This window comes from Engystomops pustulosus, chromosome 4 (genome assembly GCF_040894005.1).
Source record: "Engystomops pustulosus chromosome 4, aEngPut4.maternal, whole genome shotgun sequence".
Classification (NCBI taxonomy): domain Eukaryota; kingdom Metazoa; phylum Chordata; class Amphibia; order Anura; family Leptodactylidae; genus Engystomops; species Engystomops pustulosus.
The window spans coordinates 185,861,919-185,886,526 of NC_092414.1; the positions used below are offsets into that span (position 1 = coordinate 185,861,919).

The window sequence follows — 24,608 nt, forward strand, 5'->3', positions numbered from 1 at the left end:
CCGCATTCGTGAAGGGGAAGAATGAAAGACCACCTTCAATACTCGTCATGGTCACTTCCAGTATCTTGTTATGCCATTTGGACTCTTTAACACACCAGCGGTATTCAAGGAGTTTGTCAATTACATTTTCAGAGACTTTCTATATACCTGTGTCGTGGTCTATCTAGACGATATCCTGGTGTTCTCTACAGACCTTGAGCCTCATCAGACCCATGTACAACAAGTTCTCAGGCGCCTTAGGGACAACCGCCTCTATGCTAAGCTCCAGAAGTGCCTCTTCCAACAAAAGAGTCTTCCTTTCCTTGGATACATCATCTATCACAAGGGACTTCAGAAGTTGTCTGCGGTACTTCAATGGCCCTGCCCAGTAGGACTGCATGTTATCCAGAGATTCCTGGGCTTCACTAACTACTACCGGCAGTTTATACCGCATTACTTCTCCATTGCGTCTCCCATTGTGGCATTAACAAAGAAGAACGTTGATCCTAAACTACGGCCTCCGGTGGCTACAGAAGCATTCTCTGAGCTGAAGTCTGCCGTTACCTCTACCCCTGTTCTCATGCGGCCTGACACAGAGAAAACGTTACAGCTTCAGGTTGATGCTTCCTCTGTAGGAGCTGGAGCTGTTCTCACCCAGAAAGGGCCCTCTCATCCTAGTCATCTAAAAAGTGGATTTCTTGTTTGTCAGTATTTGAGGATCAGACAGATATGCTCAGCTGAACAAAAATTTGAACATGAAGTCATGGAATTAAAGCAACACTAACATTGTTACCTTGAAACGGGCCAAGAAGAGAGCAAAAAACACTCCTAGAGCACAACTACTTTTCAGTCAACTTAATAGAGACTGATAACCAACTTCCATGGATTCCCAGGAGAATCTCACGCAAGAATGTATTTCCAAACACTGATACTCTATGCTCTTTTCAGATCCAACAAATAGACAGTTTATAGAACCACATCCAATACTGACTGCATGGAGATTTCGGAATTTGAGGGATCAATTAGTAAAGAGCCATTACCAATAAACCCAAACAAACTTGTTTGGCTCAAGAGGACCCAAGTCAGGATTTTTCCATGTGGACGATGTGTAGCTTGCCCAAATATGTAGAGTGCAGTTGAATTCTGTGACTCTGAACGACCAAAAATCATATCTCTTGTGATACCTGGCCGTTGTATACTGTGCAATTTGCCCTTGTCGTACGTTTTATGTTGGATTGACCATTAGAAGATTGAAAGTTCGGGTTTGCGAACATGTCTGTGACATTACACGAGCAGTGGATGTTGAACATGATGCTGATTTAAAACCAATTACTAGACACTTTAACCCCTACGGGACACAGCATCTTTTGGCCTAAAGGACGCAGCCCCATTTTTCAAATCTGGCCTGTGTCACTATAAGTGGTTATAGCGTGGGAACGCTGTGAGATATCCAGGGGATTTTGAGATTGTTTTCTCGTGACACATTGTACTTCAAATTAGTTTAAAAATTTGGATGAAATCTTTTGCGTTTAGTTATGAAAAAAAACAAAATTTGGCAAAAATTTTGAAAAATTCTTTATTTTCAACGTTCTAAATTCTCTACTTTTGATTCAGAAAGTCATAGCACCCAAATAAATTCATAACTTACATTTCCCAAATGTCTGCTTTATGTTGGCATGGTTTTTTAAGATTCCACATATTTTACTAGAATGTTATGAGGCTCAGAATTTGGGTGCCATTTTTCACATTTTTTGTAAAATCGCCAAAACCTGTATTTAGATGGACCTGCTCAACTTCTAATTGACACTGAGAGGCCTAAATAATAGCGAGACTCGTAAATTACCCCATTGTGGAAACTACACCCCTCAACATATGAAAAACCACTTTTAAGAAGTTTGTTAACCCTTTACGTGTTTTATAGGGGTTAAAACAAAATGGAGGTGGAGTCTGCAAATTGTAATATTTTTTCACAATACACTCATTTTGGGTGGAAAATTTTACATTTCTAATGGATAAAATGAAAAAAGGCTCCACAAAGTTTGATACGCAATTTCTCCCGAGTACACCGATACCCTACATGTGGTGGTAACCTGCTGTATGGGCGCACGGCCGGGCATAGAAGGGAAGGAGGCGCCATTCAAATCAGATTTGCTATGTCACATTGTACAGGCTATAATTTTTTTCTTTTTTTTATTGTGCACCTATAGGGGCTTATTTCTTTTGCCACATGAGATGCACTTTTCTAATACATAATTTTGGGGCATCTATAGCTAATTGGTGAGATTTAATTAACTCTTTGTTGGTGGAGGAAATGAAAATCATCAATTTTTAGGAAAATTTTTATGTGTTTTTTTTTTTTGGCCGTTAACCATACCATGAAAATAGTATATTATTTTTATTCTTTGGGTCGCCACGTTTATGAAAATACTTCATTTATATATATTTTTTTATTTTTTCCCATTTTTACTGTATAAAAAGTAATTTGGCAAAATTGTTGTTAATTTTAGCATCACCGTCTTTCATATGCATAACTTTTTTATTTTTCACCTCAAAAATCTGTTTAAGGGCTTATTTTTTGCAAGAATGATAGCTCTTTTTAGTGGTCTTATTTTAGATTGCGTAACTTTTTAAAATCACTTTTTTAGAGCATTTTTAAAGGGCATTAATAAAAAATCATCTTTAGCAGAGAGAGTTTTTTTAGGTTGTTTTTTACGGGGTTCACTTTGCGGATCTAATAACGATTCTGTTTTATTATACAGATTGTTACGGACGCAGGGATACCAAATATGTGGGGGTTTTGTGTATTTTATTCAATTGTACTGAATAAAAACTAATTTGGAGAAAATCTTATTCATTTTAGCATCACCATCTTTTTATATGCATAACTTTTTTATTTTTTGGCAGATAAATCTTGTTAGGGGCTTATTTTTTGCGAGAACAGTTGTTCTTTTTAGTGGGCTTATTTTGGAGTGCATAACATTTTTTAAATCACTTTTTAGAGCATTTTTTATAGGGTATTAATTAAAAATTATCTTTTTTCGGAATGTTTTTTGCGTTTTTTTCCTCCGGCGTTTACCGTGCGGGTCCAGTAACGATTCTGTTTTATTATGCAGATTGTTACGGACGCGGCAATACCAAATATGTGGGGTTTTTTTGTGTTTTTATGTTTTCTATACTTTATTAAGTTTTTTTATGGGAAAGTGACATTTTAGGGGCTTATATTTTTATGTATTAATTTTTTATTTATTATAATGTGTAGTGTTAACTGTTTTTGCATAATTTTACTTCTACATACTTGAACTTAAACCAGTGATACTCTGATCACTGGTTTAAGTTCAATACACTGCTCTACAATACTATTTTATTGTAGAGCAGTGTAAACTGTCTGAGCAAGCTTGCGCATGCTCAGACAGTTTACAGCCAGACCCGGAAGGGGTCTGGCTGCCATGGAGACCGGGCAGCTCCGGGGCACATGCCAGTCCTCGGAGCTGCCCGGAAGAGGATCGGATCCCCCGGTAAGCGGCACGGGGGATCCGATCCACAGCGCTAACACCGTTACACGCCGCGGTCATGTTTGACCGCGGCGTGTAAGGGGTTAACACCCGCGATCGGAGCCGGCTCCGATCGCGGGTGTTAGCGCAGGCTGTCAGCTGTACTAGACAGCTGACAGCCGCTGCTTCTGGTACCGGCTCCGTTCGTGAGCCGGTGCCAGAAGCAGGACGTTATAGAACGTCCCCGTGCGCTAAGTATCTAGCCCCGGGGACGTACTATAACGTCCAGGTGCGCCTAGGGGTTAAAAAACACCATTCATGTGTATCTTTCACAAATTGGGATGGGTTATAAAGCAAGAGAACGCTGTTGGTAAAATAAATTGGAACAGATTTTTTTGTAGATTTATGACTTTAATAATTCTAGTTCTTCTATTTTGAGATGTCATCATATTTAAACGTTTTGTGTTAACCGTTTATTGGAATTTTCGATATCTTGGGATAACAACTGTTTGGGTTGCAGATGATCACCGACGGAGCAACAGGAATAACAGACAGCAAGAATATGGTCTTCTGACATACAGGGGCACATTTACATACAGGGTCACCAGAGTTCACTGAAAGTGCATTGTCCGTCTATAATGCTGTGTGTGGCGATTCACTAAGATCAAGCGCCTGAAATCATGAATGTGTCGCTTCCTTGCTCAGATCTTTTTTGTGGTGAATTTTAAATGTAGGGCTAGCGGCACAATTTAAAAGTTAAATACCGACGGCACCCCCTAGTTTGTCTCGGTGACAACTGGATTTTAAAAATGTAGGTTGTCATAAGAATCAGGATTAACACTAAAGCTTCATTACAGACACCTTTGATAACTGTTACAGCTGATAATTGTAGCCTAGGACTAAAGTACAGTAGATTACCAACATTCAGAGGACTATTTGTAACTAGTGGTCGTCTGTAAGTCGGGTGTTCTTAAGTAGGGGACCTCCTGTACTGTATAACATAGGAAGCTTTGCTTTAAGCATTCGTTTTACCCAAGCATCAAGCTGACCGTGTCGCTAAATCAGTCATATTGTAGATTTCATGCAATCTCTGCATTTACAATTTTGTCATATAAAACATAGAAACAATATAATTCTATATACAACAGATTATGAATTTCCATGGTCTTCTTTTCTCTCTTATCCTTCATGAATAAAAAACTTTGCCAGCAGGGGGCCTCATATGTCAGAGGTTAATTGATGCTGTAATTGGCTAATAATTTACAATATGCAAGCTTGGTCTCCTAGAGAGCAGCCTGCACATTATCCATTGGTGGTGGCTTCATATTATTGGTTGATTTTACAGCTCAGTCAGCAGTGCACTGACCTGGTAGACTGATCCTCTAGTAAGTGTAATGACACCGAATATTCAGTCATTTATGCGTAAATAAGGTCATTATGTGCTGCAGAATGCTTTGATTTTTAGAAAATATCAGCAACCTATCATCCTCATATAAAACGCAACTATACAATGCAACAATGTCATTGGGGGCGGATGAGGAAATTACATTTTATCTGGGAAAAATAAGTAAACAAATTGCACTTCATAGTGACGGTATTTAATATTCCATGGCGTGTACTGGGAAGCAGGAAAAAAAATACCAAATGCAGTGAAAATGGTGAAAAACCACATTTGTGACGTTTTCTTGTGGGCTTGGATTTTACAGCTTTCACTGTGCGTCCCAAATGACATGTCTACTTTATTCTTTGGGTCGGTATGATTACGAGGGATAACACATTTTTATAGGTTTTATAATGTTTTCATATATTTAAAAAAAATTAAAACCTCCTGTACAAAATATTTTTTTTTATTTTGCCATCTTCTGGCACTTTTTCATACTTTGGTGTACGGAGCTGTCGGTAGTGTAATTTTTTGCGAATTTTGATGGCGTTTTCATTGCTATAATTTTTGGGACTGTGCGACCTTTTGATCACTTTTTATTAATTTTTTAAATATTTTTCGACTTTGGACGCTATTTTCCGTTACGGGGTTAAACGCAGTGAAAAACCGTTATTATATTTTGATAGATCGGACATTTTCGGACGCGGCGATACCTAATGTATTTTTACTGTTTATTTATATTTATATCAGTTCTAGGGAAAGGGGGGTGATTTGAATTTTTAGGTTTTTTTATTATAATTTTTTTTAAACTTTTTTTTATTTTTACTTTTACTAGTTTTCATACTCCCAGGGTACTCTAACCCTAGGTAGTCTGATTCATCCTATCATATACTGCCATACTACTGTATGGCAGTATATGTGGATTTTACTCCCCATTCATTACAATGTGCAACTAGCACATTGTAATGCATGTGTTAAAACGAAGTAGCCTTGGGTATTCGGTACACCCGAGGCTACCATGGCGACGGATCAGCGCTCCCTGTGACGTCATCGGGGAGCGACGATCCGCGGCAAGATGGCGGCGCCCACGACCATCTTTTTGAAGCCACCGTCAGCATTGCCGGCGTTGATCGAGGTGAAAACACCCGCGATCGGTGCTAGCACTATAGCAATATGCAGCAAAGACTTACCGGCTATGGAGAGGGCTCAGCCCGTGAGCTCTTTGTCTATTTTGGAACCCCAAACAAACTTAAACACAGTCCTGGTTATGGCCTTGCTGACTTCGGCCATGGGCTACTACGCCTGTGCCGTGCAGTTGAGCACAGGCAGCAGCTTGTTACACAGGACTAGTGCTTTCCCCTGGAACAGAATTAGAAGGAACAGATTCCCAACTGTATACAGCACTGTTTCAACTTGGTTGGGTCTCTTCAGTACAGTGTAGGGAACTGGTTTGGCTCATTGAAAGGCTTCAGGATGCGTGGATCCACTGGACCACTGCGGGAGGTGGTACTAGCCGACACCTGGAACCGGAGTCTAAGTGGCACCTGGTCTTCACCAGAGCCCACCGCAAAGCGGGTTGGACTTTCTGGAGCAGGGTACCACCAGGACGTTCCACAGGTGCGAGTATCCGACGGTGACAGCCGAGGTACCTTAGCAGGAGACAGTCTCGTGGTCAGGTTCCGGCCCAAGGTCATGGCAGGCAGCAGAGATGCAACGTCAAGTCCAATCCGGGATCAGCAACGGGAGGTCCAGGCAGATGGGGACGGGAACACAGGCACACAGGACACGGGAACTCAGGAGCAGGAACACACGGGAGCAGGAACGCAGGAGAATCGCTAGGGAGCTTTTTCTAAGGCTGTGATCCGCCAGGGCATCTGGCCCGCGCCAATTATAAATCTGACAGAGCCCCTATGCCGAGGGGACCCGCGCAGGGAGACGCCGCTGGATCCCGTCAAGTCGCGTGGCGAGCGCCGCGGCCTGCATGGAGGTACATGGGTGCGCCTGCGACCCGTGACACAAGGTAGCTAAAGAGGTGTGGTTTTTATAATCCCATCCTGGAAAATGTATTTGCATGTTTTCACAGAATAATCTAGTGGAGCATCATTGGCTACAGATCTCCACACGCCTACAAGGCGCCCTTAGTTGGCAGTCTCCGTAAGGAAAACTCTTACTTCCCGACCCTTCATAAATCAGGAAATTGTTAAACTTCTCCCAAAAAGGAGCTGTACAGTTCTACCTTTAATGGAATCAAGTATAAATATGACAGCTGAAATCCAGGATGTGTCTAAAATGTGTGATCTCAACCTTCTTGCTTATTTACTTCACATATATAGTAAACCATGCCAGTTTCATTTTGTAGGCTTTATATGATTCCTAGCATTTAGTATAAAGACATCACTCTGCTTGGAAGCTGCGTGGGATTTTTATGACATGATTCATTTATACCTTTCAGAAACACAATGGAAAGAACTTAGTGATCAAAGAGATTCTAAAGGGAATGTGTGTATATGATGCAGTACACATGTAGACTCTTTAATGGTGTCTTTACATGTTTTTGCTCAAATAAACTATTCTGCATATCATTGTCTTACTATGTTCTTTTACATATGTTTGATAAATACATAAAACCTTTCCTTTCGAAGGTGTGGATTCAAATTATATGGTACCAATAAAGAAAGCTGTGCACTGTACTGCGCTGTCCATGTGCATCCATAAAGTCTCTTGCATCCCATTTACACAGGGCACCACTGTCCTTGTGATCACTTATCCTGTAAGAGGTTACAATCTTGTAGGCACCACTTTCCTGTAAAAGCTAGCACATGAACCCCCTGGACCACCGCGGGAGATGGTACTAGCCGACACCTGGAACCGGAATCTAATTGGCACCTGGTCTCCACCAGAGCCTGCCGCAAAGCGGGATGGTCTTGCTGTGGTGAGGTGCCACCAGATTGTTCCACAGGAGCAGGATCGTGGAGAGGTGAGGGGGGGGGCGCTGCGCCACAGAGAGGGGCATGGGTGTGTCCGTGATCCGTGACATGGATCGCAGGGGCACCTGTGACTGTACCCCCCCCCTTAGGCCTCCCCCTCTTCTTGGTCCCAAGAAACCTCTGGAGGAGACTTTGATCCAAGATATTATCTTCGGGCTCCCAGGATCAATCCTCAGGCCGGAACCCCTTCCAGTCTATAAGGAATTACCGCTTAACCCTCACAGTCTTCATGTCCAACACCTCCTTGACTTCAAATACATTAGTAGAGTCAGCCTCAGGAGGAGGAGAATGTTGAGAGAAGCGGTTCAAGATGACAGGCTTCTTGAGGAGGGAGACGTGGAAGGAAACGGGGACCAAGCTTGTAGATAGGTATCTTCAGCCGGACGTATCTGGAAGATAACCACACCTTGTCACCTGGAGAGAAGACAGGAGGAGTCCTACACTTCTTATCAGCCTGAGTCTCGGTGCAATCACTGGGACGGAGGAGAGACTGGCGGGTTTGTTCCCAAATGAATTTGAGGTCCTGCAAAAGGTCCTCTACAGCAGGGACATCAGAGGGAGTGGACAGCGGGCGAGGAGGACAGGAAATTTGTCCGTAGACAGCAAAGAATAGAGCTGCCCCGGCAGACCCAGAGTCCAGGGAGTTATAGGAAAACTCAGCCCATGGTAGCAGATCAGTCCAGTTATCTTGACAGTCTTAGACGGCGGAGGCAACAGCCCAAAGTCTTATTCAACCTTTCTACTTGACCATTTGACTGAGGGTGGTAGGCAAAAGAAAAGTCCAAATTTACTTGCAGCTGGTTACACAAAGAACGCCACAACTTGGACACAAACTGGAACCCTCAGTCGGACACAATGTTTTGTGGAAGTCCATGCAGCTGGAAGATATCTTGGAAGAACAAACTGGCAAGCCGTGGAAAAGACGGAAGACCTGGAAGGGGAACAAAATGGGACATCCTGGAAAATCGGTCCGTCACCACCCAGATGACAGTATTGCCAGAGGAGAGAGTATGATTAGTGATAAAATCCATAGCCACGTGATACCACTGACGACTGGGTATCGGCAACGGTCCAGCTGGTTTGAGAAGAGACGCTTTGTTACGGGCACAGGAGGAGCAGGATCCCGCGAAATCCCAGAAGTCTCTGACCAGATCTAGCCACCAGTAGTAGTGGGAGATGAGGGCCATGGAACATTGCACCCCTGGTTGCCCAGCCAATCACGAAGAATGTCCCCAAGACAGAATCCTCATCCGGAGAGCAGGTCTGATATACGTCTTGTTGGGAGGTAGTTGCAGAAGATCCACCGGAGCGGCAACAACAAGGTGTTCAGGAAAGATGATATGCCAAAGCTCTTCTCCAACAACATCCGAGGCACGGGACAGGGCATCAGCCTTGACATTCTTCTCTGCAGGATGGAAGTGGATTAACAGGTTGAAGCATGAGAACAACAACGACCAACGGGCTTGCCTGGGATTCAGGCACTAGGCAGTCTGGAGGTACAGAAGGTTCTTGTGGTCTGTGTACACACAAACGGGATGGAGAGCTCCCTCCAATAGATACCGCCACTCCTCCAGAGCAATTTTGATGGCTAATAGTTCTCTGTCAGCAATAGATTAATTTCTCTCTCTGCGGAAGAAAAAGTCCTGGAAAAGAAACTGCATGTGAGAGTTCAGCCCTTAGGCCCTTTCTGGGTGATCACCGCTACAGCTTTTACGGAGGATGCATCTACCTCAAGATGAAAGGGTTTTTCAGAGTCTGGCCTAGTGAGAACAGGAGCCGAGGAAAAGGCAGACTTCAACCTGGAAAAGGCTTCTTCAGCCGCAGGGGGCCAAGCACGGGGATTGGCACCTTTTTTTTGTAAGTGCCACGATGTGAGACACCAGAGTGGAAAAATGCAGAATAAACTGCCGATAATAGTTTGCAAAACCAAGGAACCTCTGTAGGGCTCATAGACCTTCTGGGCATGGCCACTGAAGAACTGCAGTTTATCAGGATCCATCTGGAGGCCTCTGCCAAGAATTATGTAGCCGAAGAATGGTAGGCTGAGTTAGTGAAATTGATAATTTTCAAGCTTGGCATAGAGATGATTAGCCCGTCAAGAATTTGACATACGTGTGGTTGGTGGGTCTCGAGGTCTGCAGTATACACCATGATGTCGTCCAGGTAGACGACACACGTATACAGGAGGTCCCTAAAAATATCATTCACAAACTCCTGAAAGACAGAAGGAGCATTACAGAGTCCGAATGGCATCACTAAATACTTAAAGTGTCCATCATGGGTGTTAAACGCCGTTTTCCATTCCTCTCCCTTGCGGATCCGGACGAGGCTGTAGGCCCCACGGAGGTCCAGCTTGGAGAACACTTTGGAACCACGAAGACGGTTGAAGAGCTCTGTAATCAATGGCAGAGGGTAGCGTTTTTAACACAGAGAGCTGTCCTTCTTGGTGACAAAAAAGAACATACTGTTAGGTTGTTTAGATTGTGAGCCCCATGGGGACAGGGACCAATTTGACATGCTTGTGCAGCGCTGCGTAATCTGTGTGCGCTATATAAATAAAGAATTATTATTATTATTAACCCTGCACCAACCGGAGAGGAGGACTTGCATATGAAGCCTCTTTGCAGGTTCTCTTTGGATGCACCCGGACATGGCAACCGTCTCAGGAACAGAAAGAGAGTAAACACGGCCTCTAGGAGGCGAGGTTCCAGGCAGCAGGTCCACTGGGCAATCATAGGGACAATGCAGTGACAAAGTCTCTGCCTGTTTTTTGGAAAAAACATTGGCAAAGTCCCGGTTGCATGCAGGCAGACCCTCCAGAGACTTGGGAGACACAGAAGTCAGGACAGATAGGGGTGTCACCATGCAGTGTGAGTGGCATTCTGATCCCAACTGTTTTCCAGTTGAGGACCGGGGCATGTAGTTGCACCCCAGGAGAAGAGATGAAGAGATTTGAAAAGCTCCAACTTGAAGAGAGGCAATGAATCCCTGGAGGATGTCATTGTGATTGTTCCCATCAAAGCCTGAGGCACCCCTCTATTGATGCAACCTACCACTGGGCAGCCTTGAAGGTTTGCAATCTGGGTAGTACCTGATCCCTGTTCTGGTCGCCCTGTTGACACCCTCAACCAGGGCAGCGGCCCCTTAAGGCTGGTGAGCCTTCACCTCCAGGAGCAACTGACCAAACCAATGACACAGCAGCATCTGTCAGTTGAAGTGGTTGAGGATGACTGGCTTGAGAAGAGAAACGTAGAATGAGTTAAGAATGTGCAGCTTGTAAGCCACCGGGTTGATGCGGCTGAGGACTTCAAACGGAGCCAAGAACCGGGGTCCCAATTTATAGCCCGGGATCTTCAGTCGGACATACTTGGCGGACAGCCAGACCCTGTCACCACGACCTAAAACAGGAAATGGTCGACGTCTTATGTCCGCTTGACGCTTGGTCGGGCACAGGAACCCACAAAATCCTGAACGTCCTTGACCAAATCAGGCCACCAATAGAAACGGGAAATTAAGGCCACAGTGCGCTGCACCCCAGGGTGCCCAGCCACACGAGAAGAATGTTCCCAGGTCAGGATCCTCTTTCGAAGACCGGGTCGCTCATAAGTCTTGCTGGGAGGCAGTTGCCAGAGGTCCACCGGCGCTGCAAGCACGAGTCTCTCTGGAGGAAGAATATGTCTCGGAGCAGAGTCCTCCCCCATAACATCAGAAGCACGGGACAAGGCGTCAGCCTTGATGTTTTTCTCAGCAGGACGAAAATGGATTTGAAAGTCAAAGCGAGAAAAGAAGAGATACCACCGGGCTTGACACGGATTCAATCGCTAAGCTGTCTGTAGATATTGGAGGTATTTGTGGTCTGTGAAAATGCTTCTCCAGCAGATGGCGCCACTCTTCCAAAGCAAGCTTGATAGCTAGAAACTCCCGATCTCCAATAGAATAATTTCTCTCCACTGAGGAGAAACTCTTGGAGAAGAAGCCGCAAGTGAGAGTTCGGCCCCTAGGCCCCTTCTGGGTAAGGACCGCCCCAGCGCCCACAGAGGAGGCATCAACTTCCACAAAGAACGGCTTTTCAGTATCAGGACGGTTAAGAACTGAAGGAAAAAGCAGTCTTTAATTTTGTGAAGGCCTCTTCTGCCACTGGAGGCCAGACACGGGATTAGCACCCTTCTTTGTAAGCGCCACCAGAGATGAGAAATGTGGGATAAATTGTCTATAATAATTAGCAGAGCCCAGAAATCTTTGTATAGCTTGCAGTCCCACTGGACGTGGCCACTATAGAACCGCAGATAAAGGCTTACAGATGGATCCTGCCAAGTTATCAGAAATGATGTAGCCGAGGAATGGAAGGCTCTTCTGATGAAACTGGCACTTCTCCAGTTTGGCGTAGAGATGGTTCATCCTGAGGCTGCTGAGCACTTGCCGTACGTGGGACTGGTGGGACTTGAGATCCGCAGAATACACAAGAATGTCATCCAGGTAAACCACCACACAACTGTACAATAAGTCCCGGAAGATATAATTCACAAATTCCTGGAAAACGGCTGGCCCATTACAAGGACCAAAGGGCATAACTAGATATTCAAAATGCCCATCATGGGTGTTAAAGGCGGTCTTCCACTCATCACCCTTCCTAATACGGATGAGGTTGTAGGCCCCACGGAGATCCAATTTGGAACAAATTCTTGCACCGCGCAGATGGTCAAACAGCTCCGTGATCAGCGGCAGACGGTAGCGATTCTTAACGGCGACTTTGTTAAGACCGCGATAGTCTATACAGGGGCGGAGAGAGCCATCTTTCTTTGAGACATAGCGGCAGTCTCAGGTACTTAGAGCAGGTACACCCGACCCCGTGGACGAGAAGTACCGGGCAGCAGATCAATGGGGCAGTTGTAGGGACGATGTGGAGGAAGGGTTTCAGCCCGTTTCTTGGAGAACACGTCTGCGAAATCAAGATATGGAGCTGGAAGCCCCTCCAAAGGCTTGGGAGACACGGTAGAATCCCTGACAGGAAGCGGATGAGGGATTTCCATACAGTGAGAAGAACAGTCCGGGCCCCATCGGAGAATCTCCCCAGAAGACCAGTCCAGCACAGGCGCATGACGTTGTAACCAGGGGAGGCCTAACAGGAGAGCGGAAGTGCTTCGGGGTAGCACAAACAAAGAAAGTCTATCTTTATGTAGAGCGCCAACTTGCAAGAGCAGGGGTTCAGTCTGAAACCAGATGGGTACAGAAAGGATCTGGCCATTGACCGAGGCAATGGACAACGGCTTCTTAAGATGAACCACCAGGAAGTGGTGCTGGGAGACCAGGGCTGCGTCCACAAAGTTTGCTGTAGAGCCTGAGTCCAGGACAGCAGAGACCTGAATCGGGGTGCCAGTACCAGCGCTGAGGAGCACAGGAATCGTCAAGCGTGGAGAAGCTTTGCTCACACCTAGGGACGCTTCTCCCAAGAACCCTAGGTGCTGGCGTTTCTCGGACGTTGGGGATGGGCAGGACAAGTCCTGATGAAGTGCTCTGGGCTGGCACAATACATACAGAGGTTCTCCTGACGTTGTCTGGAACGCTCTTGTAGAGAAAGCCGGATTCGGTCCACCTGCATAGGTTCCTCAGCAGAAGATTCAGGCGGGGGCTGGAGCGGCTTTTGGAAAACAGGTGCCAGGCGAGGAAGACCTCTAGCACGGCCTTGGGGGTACTCAGAGCGTAGTTCCTCTGCATGCTCTCTAAACCGAACATCAATTCGAGTGGCCAGGATGATGAGACCACTCAGAGTTGACGGCAGGTCCCGAGCCGCCAGCGCGTCCTTGACCTGTGCAGAGGGTCCTTTCTTAAATGTAGCGATGAGGGCTGCATCGTTCCAGGCCAGTTCTGAAGCCAGGGTGCGAAACGGAACTGCGTACTCTCCTACAGACGAGTTGCCCTGGCGCAGGTTCAATAATGCAGTCTCCGCAGAGGAGGCCAGTGCCGGTTCTTCGAAGACTGACCGAAACACTGCCAGAAATGCAGTGAGGGTAGCCATAACCGAGTCATCTCTGTCCCAAAGAGGAGTAGCCCAGGCCAGGGCTTTCCGGGAAAGGAGGCTGAGGACAAATGCCACCTTGGACCAATCGGTGACAAATTGCGATGGCATGAGTTCTATGTGCAGGGAGCACTGAGTTATAAAGCCCCTGCACATCTTGGGATCTCCATCATACTTGCCGGGCAAAGAGAGACGTAGCCTGGGTTCAGCAGCAGGAAGGCAAGCCGGGGTAGCAGGAGTCGTAGGTGCAGCCTCAGGAGACTGTTGCCGACGCTGGGTAGCTAGCAGCTGTTACAGAATGGCAGTGACTTGCTCAAGCTGACTCCGCTGTGCAGGAACCTGCTGGAATTGGTGGATCACGATGGTGGCAAGATCAGGCTGACTGGGAGGCGGAACTGCGGTCGGGATCCATGGCCGGATCTTACTGTCAGGATCAGTGGATCCTCTGGACCACCATGGGAGATGGAACTAGCCGACACCCGGGACCGGAGTCTAGCACCTGGTTTTCACCAGAGCCTGCCGCAAAGTGGGTTGGACTTGCTGCGGCAGGATACCACCAGGTCGTTCCTAGGTGCGACTAGCCTGCGGTGGCAGCCGAGGTCAAGGTACCTTAGCGGAAGACAATCTCGTGGTCAGGTCCAGGCACAGGGGGGTCAGGTCCAGGCACAGGGGGGTCAGGGCCAGGCACAGGGGGGTCAGGGCAGGCGGCAGAGGCGACACAAAATGGTTTTACAATTATGCAAATGAGAGATCCGGGCTCTATAAGTGTTAATGGAACCTGAGTGAAGTTGGCCCCCCTACCTTGTTCAAATCAAACAAAATTGGTGTCAAAATTTCTGCTGCACAAACCATCACAAACGTTTGACACCAATTTTGTTTGATTAGAAAAAGGTGGGGGGCCAACTTCATTCAGGTGTTAATGGAGCCTGGAGTCCCTCAAGCTCATTTGCATAATTTATCAAGCCTTTTTTTTTTCTTAAAATCAAGAGCATAGGAAGCTTAAGGGGAACCTGTAATCAGCAATTGGCCTAATAAACCACGATCAGAATATTATCAAGCGGCATAACACATTCTAGTTATTGTTTCTGTTATGGTCCAGTGTGGAGGCATCATCCTGAAAAATCAACAAGTGAGATGTAAATTGGTTGTAAAAAGTCAAGCAGGAGGAGAGTTTAACACTGAAGTCAAGGCTCTGAGCACCTCCTCCTCTGTGATTGAAATCGTTCATTGGACTGTTTTGTGATGTCTCTGGGTGCAAGACCATCAATTACAATGAAGGCGGCTTATTGAGGAAGAAAGAGCTTGACTGCAGTGGTAAAATCTCCACCTCCTTGACTATATTCAGCCAATTTAAATCTCACATGAAAGTAGATTTCCTGGATGCTGCCACCTCACTGGGTCATGAAAGGAACAAAACATTGAAGGTGTTCAGCTGCTTGGTGACATACTGGTAGCGGTTTATTACTTCAATTTCTGCTGACAGTTTCCCTTTAACCTTTTAGCACCCTTAACTGCTAATGCTGTATCTTTATCTGCAGCTTGTATTACCAGCTATGTCTTTAGCTGCCTGTATCTCTGTTTCTGTAGATTACAAAGTAGGACACAAAGGGGGACATGTATTATCGTATCTGCGCCTAAAAAATGCCAGGATCTATTGTTTTTTTTGGGAGCAGAATTGTTGCGGATCATTTATAACAAGGGTAGGGAACCTATGGCTCGGGAGCCAGATGTGGCTCTTTTGTTGGCTGCATCTGGCTCTCAGACAGATCTTTAATAAATAGTGGTGGCTGCGGTGCGTCTTAGACTGATCACAGGACACAGGCAGCGATGTTACCGCAGCCTACGTCCTTTGTATGACCCAGGCGCCATCTCCGCCATCGTCTAAGCTGCAGGGAGCGCTGGTAAGTGAATATTCTTTTTTTTTTGCTTTGACTACCCATCTACTTGGGGGCATGTGCTGTGGCTACCTATCTACTGGGAGTATGTGCTGGGGCAACCTATCTTATGGGGGGATGTGCTGTGGCTACCTATATACTGGGGGCATGTGCAGGAAGTGGGCAGCGCCAATCAGCGGCACACTGGCCCTTTAAATCCTCATGTGCCGGCGCGCACATGATGGCCAGCCGGGAAGGGAGCCGGAAAGTGGTGGGTTGAGTGAACTCGGAAAGGGGCGCTGCCACACCAGAACAGCGCCAGAAAGAACAGATGTTTCCGAGTATCCTGACGACTCCGTCTTTGTTTTTTTTCATGTGGGCTTGGCCTTACTTTTCCACATTATCCGTCACATTTATGTGTATTTTGTCGGCATTTTTAGTCGGCACAATAGTCCAGGAAAAAAAATGGTCAGAGAGCAAAATTAAGACGCAGTCCATGTAAGATTTTGGCGCACATCTCATTGATTTCTGCATTTGTATGGCGCACAACTTATTATTACCGTCTACCCATTATTTACTTACAGCCGTGGGCCACTTTAACACATCGGGTTGTGCTTTCCGGAAACTAATCTCCGATGCCGACAGTCGTGCTTGCGCCAGAATTAGTAAATCCCTCCCCCCAAAGAGCTTGTTTCTAGGGGCTATAGCACAGAAGACGAGGGCTTCATAAATGACACTACTCCTGCAACCACTAAACTTGATGTGAAAATGGTCATATTTGATGACTGTGAGGGAGATTATTTACAGGTAAATGGGTGAGATTTCAGATAAAAGGAATTCTATAAGGAATATTTTAACTTTAATTTACAATCCATTTAAATACAAAAAAAACCTGCTAAACATTGGCAAAAAACACAAATGGGAGATGGCCCTAATCCAACCCCAAAAGTTCAGATAAAGTGGGCAACCAACAATTGGTCAATTAAATATAGACCTGTGAATAAATCAGTGTAACAAGTGAAATTGTAGTAAAGTACCTCACAGATAATGCGGTCACTACAAATATATGCTACATCACACGTAGCTCCTCATATATACACATGAATGGTATGTTATAAGCACAGTATAGTGAGAACAATGTGCTATACCCGCCATACACTCTGTCACACGCCGCTTCCTATTCTCCTCAGACAAGGAGCCGCTGAAGGCGGGAAACGAATTTGGCGCCCTTCTCCTTCAGGTGACGCAGCGGAACACGTGACGCCCGGCTTATAAGCGGCGGGAGGTGGCGCTGCCGGGCTTATTTGGCGCCACAGGTCGAGCTGACAGGAGCTGAGAGAGTGCTGCAACACCGGGGGCTGAGTGCAGGAGGCGGGAAACCCATCATCTTTTTCTCCACCGCAGCGCGCTAGTGACTGACACATTACCGTCACCATGTTTGAGGCCAGACTAGTGCAGGGCTCCATCCTGAAGAAGGTGCTGGAGGCCCTGAAGGATCTCATAGATGAGGCCTGCTGGGACATCACCTCCAGCGGCATCAGCCTGCAGAGCATGGACTCGTCTCATGTGTCCCTGGTGCAGCTCACCCTCCGCTCCGACGGCTTTGACACCTACCGCTGCGACCGCAACCAGTCCATCGGCGTCAAGATGAGCAGGTACGGAGTGGGCCCGGCTATAACGCTGAGGGATGGGTGTATAGTCTGATAGATGACTAAATTGCTGATATATTTGCTCTGTAAGGCGACAGACATGGCGGAGGGATTTCTAATTTGTCACTTATGGCGTAGATAATGACTATACGTGGTGCTACTGCAGATGCACCTCAGTAATGATCGCCATGAAGTAATTCTATAACCGGGCTTTATGCCGTTGCTGCGGTACCGCTCTGTGTGTGCGGGACATGTCCGCTCTTGTCGGATTCTGGCGCCGTTTTTATTTCGCTCTCCGGTGACGTCACAGCGCTCGGCGCGCGATGATTCGGGCGGGAAAAGTCTAGTGGGCGGAGCCTGTGCCTTTCTTGTGTTTGTGCAGGAGACATGTGTCACTGAGGGAAGAGCGTCTTCTGCGTACAAGAGCTGAGTGTGAAGGGGGAGATAACTATGTAGTCTGGAGCCCCGTTCAAAATGAGAATGTGTCTGATTGTAGGGCTGTCATTAAAGGGAAGGTCTATTCTGCTGATTGGAAATGCCATCCATTAAGATGTTTAAAGGGAACTTTTTGGTACTTTGTCCCATGAAAATACCACGTAGCTTAGGCAGTGATGAAATGTCCTATTCAGAATTCCCTATTTTGGTAAAATATCGCCTGTTCCTGCTAAAGAGTCTTAATTATAGAATCTTCTCTAAGAGAGTAACTCTTGCTACTGTGAGCTACAGAACTGGAGATGAGGTAAAGAGAATTGTCTCTTGGGGCTGGCAGCATTGTTGGATGGTACAAGATGTAGAAGGCAGGAGTCAGTAAATGGCATCTGTGGCTGAACAGGTGCTTCCTGTGTCAAGACATCACAATGAACATGACCCGGCCAGTAGCATCTGGCAGAATATGAATTAACCTGATATTTTACAAAGGCTCCTAAGCTTTGATGGTTGGAGTTATGTCCTTGGTTCTTCAATTGACCCTGCACGGTTGTACCAGACCTCCCATGCATTTGTTTTGGCTCTTGATAATCTTTATATAGCGCTTTACAAATTATCGGGCACCCATGTAAATATGACATCACATTAGAGTACAAACGGTCATATGGAACAATTGTAGTGCTCTTGGTGAGCAGTGGCCTTTCTTGGTATTGCAACAAAGCCAAATTCACCTGATGGACAGATTATACACAGGCCCTGTGACTGATGGATGTAACTTCACAGGCCTGTGAAGTAGAAACTGCACTTGCTCTGCCTTCCTGTAACACATGTGATGCTGAAATGCTTATGATACATGGTTGGCAGATGTGGTTTACCAGTTGTGCTGTTGATGAGTACAAAAGTTAATGTGCGTGTTTTTTATTTTGCAGTATGTCCAAAATCTTGAAGTGTGCAGCAAGTGAAGACATAATTACTCTGAGAGCTGAGGATAATGCAGATACAGTCACAATGGTGTTTGAATCTCCAAGTAAGTTTTATTCTTGTAACCTGAGCTGTAATACTTGGTTCTATTGGTATCTGTTCTGTTACTAGAATTTTTTACTGAACTAAATTACACCCCTTTGATAACTGATACTTGGTAACCCAATTGTTTACCACAGCACTCACCAGCCCCATCTACCAACTAAATTGAAATAGAAAACCAATTCCAATTTCCTATGTGCGTTTAAATGTTATGAATCATTTCTAATTGTCACAGGCCTGATTAATATGCAATACTGCATATTTAAACAATAAACTGCATTTTTGTCCTGATATTAATCATTGCATTATCCTTGAATATTTTAGATCAGGAAAAGGTTTCTGACTATGAAATGAAGTTGATGGATCTGGATGTTGAACAGTTGGGAATTCCGGTAAGTTTAGCTTATGAGGATGAATGCCTTTCTGATTTATCATTTGGCGTTTCTCAAAAGATAAATTTCTTTCTGCATAACACAAACATTACCCTTTAAGCTGGTTGCTCAGAAGTTCTTTTTGTACTTGACAGTTAAAGGGGTATTCTCATCTGGGCATTCACTTTGATTAATCTGCCATTAATAAACATTTCTTCAATTAGATGTTGTTAAAAAAAATGTTCCTGTGTGAAGATAATTTTCCATAAATGTATATCACTACATCCCTTAGAAACGAGATAGTGTCATCGGATACGGCCACCTCTGCTGAAGGGATTGCACAAATAGTTTTTGTATGTGAAATATCTGAGAATTACTAAATGTCCCACAGCCATCCTATAGTGATGATCGCTGAAGCCAGGTGGTCAGGCAAGGCTCAATAGTAAATGTCTGGCCACTGCTGCCTAAATGTGACGTGGTCGTAACCGAGGAAGCTATCTCGTTTCTAAGGGACAACATGGCTATGTTTATGGGAAATTATCTTCACAGACATTTTTTTTTTTTTTTAATAACATCCAATTGAAGAAATGTTTATATATGGAAGATTACTGAATGTGAATGCCGAGATGAGAATACCCCTTTAAGGGCTTTACAGGGCATTTTAATAGGTTTCATAAAGATCAAAATAAACAGGCAAATTGCAGAACTGTTGTAGGCATTGAAATTTTTTTTAGTATTTGTAAGCCAAATCCAGCAATGGAACCTATTTAGTGAAAGGGTATAATGCAAAGAAATATATCATGCTATTCCAGGTTGGTAATTGCTGATCAAATCCCATATTCCGCTACTCTGAATGGGAAATCTACCACCAAAATAAAGCTTTGTAAACAAAGCACACTTGCATACTGGTGTGCATGCACCCTCTGACAGAATCTGCTCTTTTCTAATGCCCTGCTTTTTACAAAAAAAGTTTTCACAACTATACAAATGAGCCGAACGGAATCTGGTTTCCATAGGTATTAATGGAGCCTGGATCACATAACTCATTTGCGTATTTTATAATGCTTTTGTTTCTTTTAAACAAGGGCACAAGAAGTTTAGAGGGGATCCTGCCAGAGGATGCACACTTCCTGGTGGTAGATTTGTTAATGTAGCTGCATCTTGAACATTCTATAGTTGTGTTACTGGGTTCCCTGCTACTTTGTCTGAAGGAACCACCACCCTGGACCTCTGAGTACATGTTTGGATAGAGCAGCAATAAAAGATCATATATGGTCTGTGGTATATCACACATGGCATCTTTAACTAGGTAAATATTTTAGGGGTTAGACAACAATCTGTATTTGACTACTGTTCGACTGCTTTCTAATTTATTTATTTATTTTTTTTTTCTTTTCAACAGGAACAAGAATACAGTTGTGTTATAAAGATGCCATCAGGGGAATTTGCACGTATTTGTAGAGATCTTAGCCAAATTGGTGATGCTGTGGTGATCTCGTGTGCAAAGGATGGAGTCAAATTCTCTGCAAGTGGTGAATTAGGAACAGGGAATGTCAAGCTGTCACAGACATCAAATGTTGATAAAGAGGATGAAGCTGTAAGTGTTATTTATAATTGTGCTTTGCCATTGTGTCCTAACTTTAATTGTACTGTAGTAAAAATGTAACTATTTCTTTTTTTCTATTAGGTTACAATAGAAATGAATGAGCCAGTACAGCTTACATTTGCTTTGAGGTATCTTAATTTCTTTACCAAAGCCACACCCCTGTCACCCACAGTGACCCTCAGCATGTCAGCAGATATCCCACTAGGTGAGTGATCTTTAATCTCCAGTGTTGATAACCTGTCCTCAAGATTGGTCGTCAGTCTTGATTTGGAGATTGAATTTCCTATGCCTGGAGATGGCTTTTTCTTTGCATGGATATCATGATTGTATTGTGCAGAATCCTCAAATTTATATTGACACAACCACAAGAGGTCACTGTTGGACCCTGGTTCTAACACAGTAATGGATGTCAAATAGTGGTATGACTTTGGCTTCTTTGCCAGTGTGTGAACAGATATGGGTCAGTCTGCCACTATTTCTAATTTGTGATGCTATAAGCAATCTCTATAGCCAGTGGGTATTTGTATGCATTTCTATTTATCTTTCTAACCTCTAAATTTTTATTTTTTTTTCTTCAGTGGTGGAATACAAAATTGCAGATATGGGACATGTGAAATACTACCTTGCTCCAAAGATCGAGGATGAAGAAGCTTCTTAATGTTGTATAGTTTATTTTATGTGGTTAAGTTGACTAAACATCCCAGCTGCCTTGTAATGAACATATCCATATCACATTCTGGCCGTGTTTCTAGGCAATGTAGATATTTCTGTAAATATTCAATCTTTGTAATACCTGCCATATGAAACCAGTAAATCTTTGTAATAACTGATTGTGATGGTCTCATTGTTCTATTATACATCTGGAGTTCATTTTGTAAATGAAAGGGGGTTTAAACATGAAATCCTACTGAAGCCAATATACGATAAACTGGAGAGCTGTAAACTTTTCCATGCTGAGAATAAAGACTTTTGGTTTCAAAACAGTCTGCATTTATTTAAATGTAGGCAGGGCTTCATCTTATGCTTACTGATGATAAATTGTCCCATGTATGTACTTGTCAAAAACTGTCAACCTTTATGGACCAGAATACAAAACTGCAACAATTCTGTAATGTTGGGTGCTGTATTCCCAACTCAAACATTTGGCTTCTATACTAAGCTGGGGACAGCATTCTTGAGACCTGCACCTATGGAATATTTTTTAGGTGCCTACTCTGTGTCAGAGGCACAGGGAGAACCTAGGGAGATGGCTTGTTACTTTCTCCGCTCACAGCATTGCGCTGAAGGAGTGTGATGCATGGATGAGAAGAGCCTACACCGCTGCCGGGTCTATAGAGGCTACTCAGAGCTGCTGGGTCAGATTAGACCCAGTACAGCTATGATCAGAATCCCTAGTCTCGGGTGGTGGGTTTCCTATGTAACTTTGGGTGCGTTTAAAAACACATTGCAACTGCTGAAGAGACATTTGCCTAATTAAACAGTGTTAACACTTGTGTTTACAAAATGTGACATGTGACTGTACCGAGGCTCTTATAGTTGACTCGGTTACAAGGGGTTACTTGTAAAACAGGATGAAGTAAAATTAGAAAAAAAAGTGAAACCTTATGACCTCATGTGGGACATATTAAATAAAAATGCACTCTAAAATATAGATATTCATAAATACAATATTTCCCCATAAAATAAAACGCCTACATAGTTGCTCTGTTTGCCAGAGACTATACATCTCAAAACGACCGAAAATAAAATAAGGAATTGTTAAAGAGAACCCGTCAGGCAAAATAACCCCCCTAAACTAAATATATTTTCATAAACTGCCATTAGAGAGCATTGTCCCTATCCCTTCATTGTCCCTCTACATGCCTGTAAACCTAAGCAATGAGGTCTTAAAGCTGTATGCAAATGACCTGTGAAATGTCCAATGAAGCATTAGCATATTTAAACTGTCCACTCTATTCATGAGTGGGAGGCACAGCCACACCCCCAGGGCATGACTGACAGCCTGTATAATGATGTGAGGCTGTATAATGATGTGCTTCCTGGTGCTGGTGGCCACGCCCCCTGCAGCCTGTGTGCATGTGTGTGTGTTTAGGAGAGATACAGCAGCTCCAGGCTGCACCCATGTTACAGCAGAACATGTCAGATTCATGTGTAGCTGATGTCTGTGTCTCTCACCTGTATATTAGGAGGATGCAGCATGTCAGCAGATGCAGCAAACACACTAGCCATGCTTTACTATACATACCACACAGACATGAGCAGGGGGAGGAGAGGGGAGGACAGGGGTGACATCACTGCCTCTGACCATGTGACCAGCCTCATTTACATAATAAAGAATAGATGATTTTACAATGAATAATGTATGAAATAACTAGATAAAGGCTGGAATGGGATCCTTGTGAGCTGCTCCAACAGGTAGTGGTGACAGAAATAGAGACAGAGACCTGATGACAGGTGCCCTTTAACTTTGGGTTAATTTAAAAAAAAATATGTACTATTAGACTTTTTCCACTTAACCCCAAATAAGAATAAAAAAATTTAAAACCTACTATATTTTAACTAGCTCTAAATAATTATTGAACCCATATGAGCGCCATAAAAAAAACTTAAAACCTGCCAAAAATTATGATTTGAATGTGACTGTTGCAAAGTACAACATGTCCCACAAAAACAAGCCATCAAACGGCTCCATTGCCAAGAAGGTAAAAATGTTCTGCCACTTGGAAGACGGCAATGAACAAATAGATATTTTTTTTTTCCCACATTAGGGTTTTATTTGGCAAATTTAGTAAAACATAAGAAAAAATATTGATGCCTGGTAGCCACGTAATCGTATCGACCCACAGAATAAAGAGAACATGATTATTAGGCTATACGGTGAACACCAAAAAATAAAAAATCCAGTACAGAATTGATGCTTTTCTACTCCTGCCCTCATAAAAAAAACTTCATAAATTTTCAACAATGGGGGATACCAACCCCAAAATGGTAACACTGGAAAAAGCAGCTTATCCCGAAAAAAAACAAACCAGTCACATGGCCCCAATAATGATAAAGTGAAAATTTTAGGCAAATGAGGAAGCTAAAATCCTGGCAGCTACAGGTCCTTCCTCCGCCTCGCTGTGCACCCATAAAACAAGTAACAGCCACATGTGGGGGGTCTCTGTACTTGGGAGAAATTGCAGAACAAATTATAAGATGGGTTTTCTTTCATCTTTTGCAAATGTGTAAATTTTAGGGTTAAATGAACGTATACCCGTCAAAATCGGTCCATTCTAAATTTCACTTCCATTCAATTCACTTTGGTTCAATTACTATAAAGATCTCAGGGGGTTAACAATCTTCCTAAAAGCTGTTCCTGATAGTTTGAGGGGTGCAGATTTGAAAATGGGTTGGTTATATAGGGGGTTTTAATGCTAAATATGTAAAATTTCATTCAAAACGGTAATTATCCCCAAAATAGTCAGTTCTGAAAATATGGTAAATTGATATTCGATTTGTAAGCTGCGTAACATCAAAATAAATTATCCAGACATATAAAAAATTATGAAAATGTAAAGTAGACAAATGGAAAATGTTATTCAGCAACTTATTTAGGTGGTAAATCTATCTGTCCGAAAACGCAATGATTTCGGATATCGAAATGTCTAAGCAGACACTTCATGATCCATCTAGTTCTGTGAGCTGACAATGCGGTTAGAGTACCAGGGTACAGGTTCATATACACTTTCATCTGGCTTCTGAACATTGCACTAGTATCTTACACATAGAAAGAGAGATGACACAGATCAGATATGCATATAAC

General features: G+C 44.0%; 2 protein-coding genes across 2 annotated transcripts in view; one reads left to right on the top strand and one right to left on the bottom strand.

The window, feature by feature from the left end:
- Positions 1-17,050, bottom strand: part of CDS2 (CDP-diacylglycerol synthase 2) — a 61,264-nt gene extending 44,214 nt beyond the window's left edge. The window contains exon 1 of the mRNA XM_072148891.1: positions 16,877-17,050. The gene's annotated coding sequence lies outside the window, so the exon portion shown is untranslated. The remainder of the gene's footprint in view (positions 1-16,876) is intronic.
- PCNA (proliferating cell nuclear antigen) lies at positions 17,015-21,784 on the top strand. The gene is made up of 6 exons (XM_072148892.1): positions 17,015-17,383; positions 18,733-18,830; positions 19,151-19,218; positions 20,600-20,794; positions 20,885-21,008; positions 21,382-21,784. Exons 1-6 carry the CDS (start codon positions 17,163-17,165, stop codon positions 21,459-21,461), a joined length of 786 nt encoding a protein of 261 aa, XP_072004993.1. The 5' UTR covers positions 17,015-17,162; the 3' UTR covers positions 21,462-21,784.
- The last annotated feature ends 2,824 nt before the right edge of the window (positions 21,785-24,608 follow it).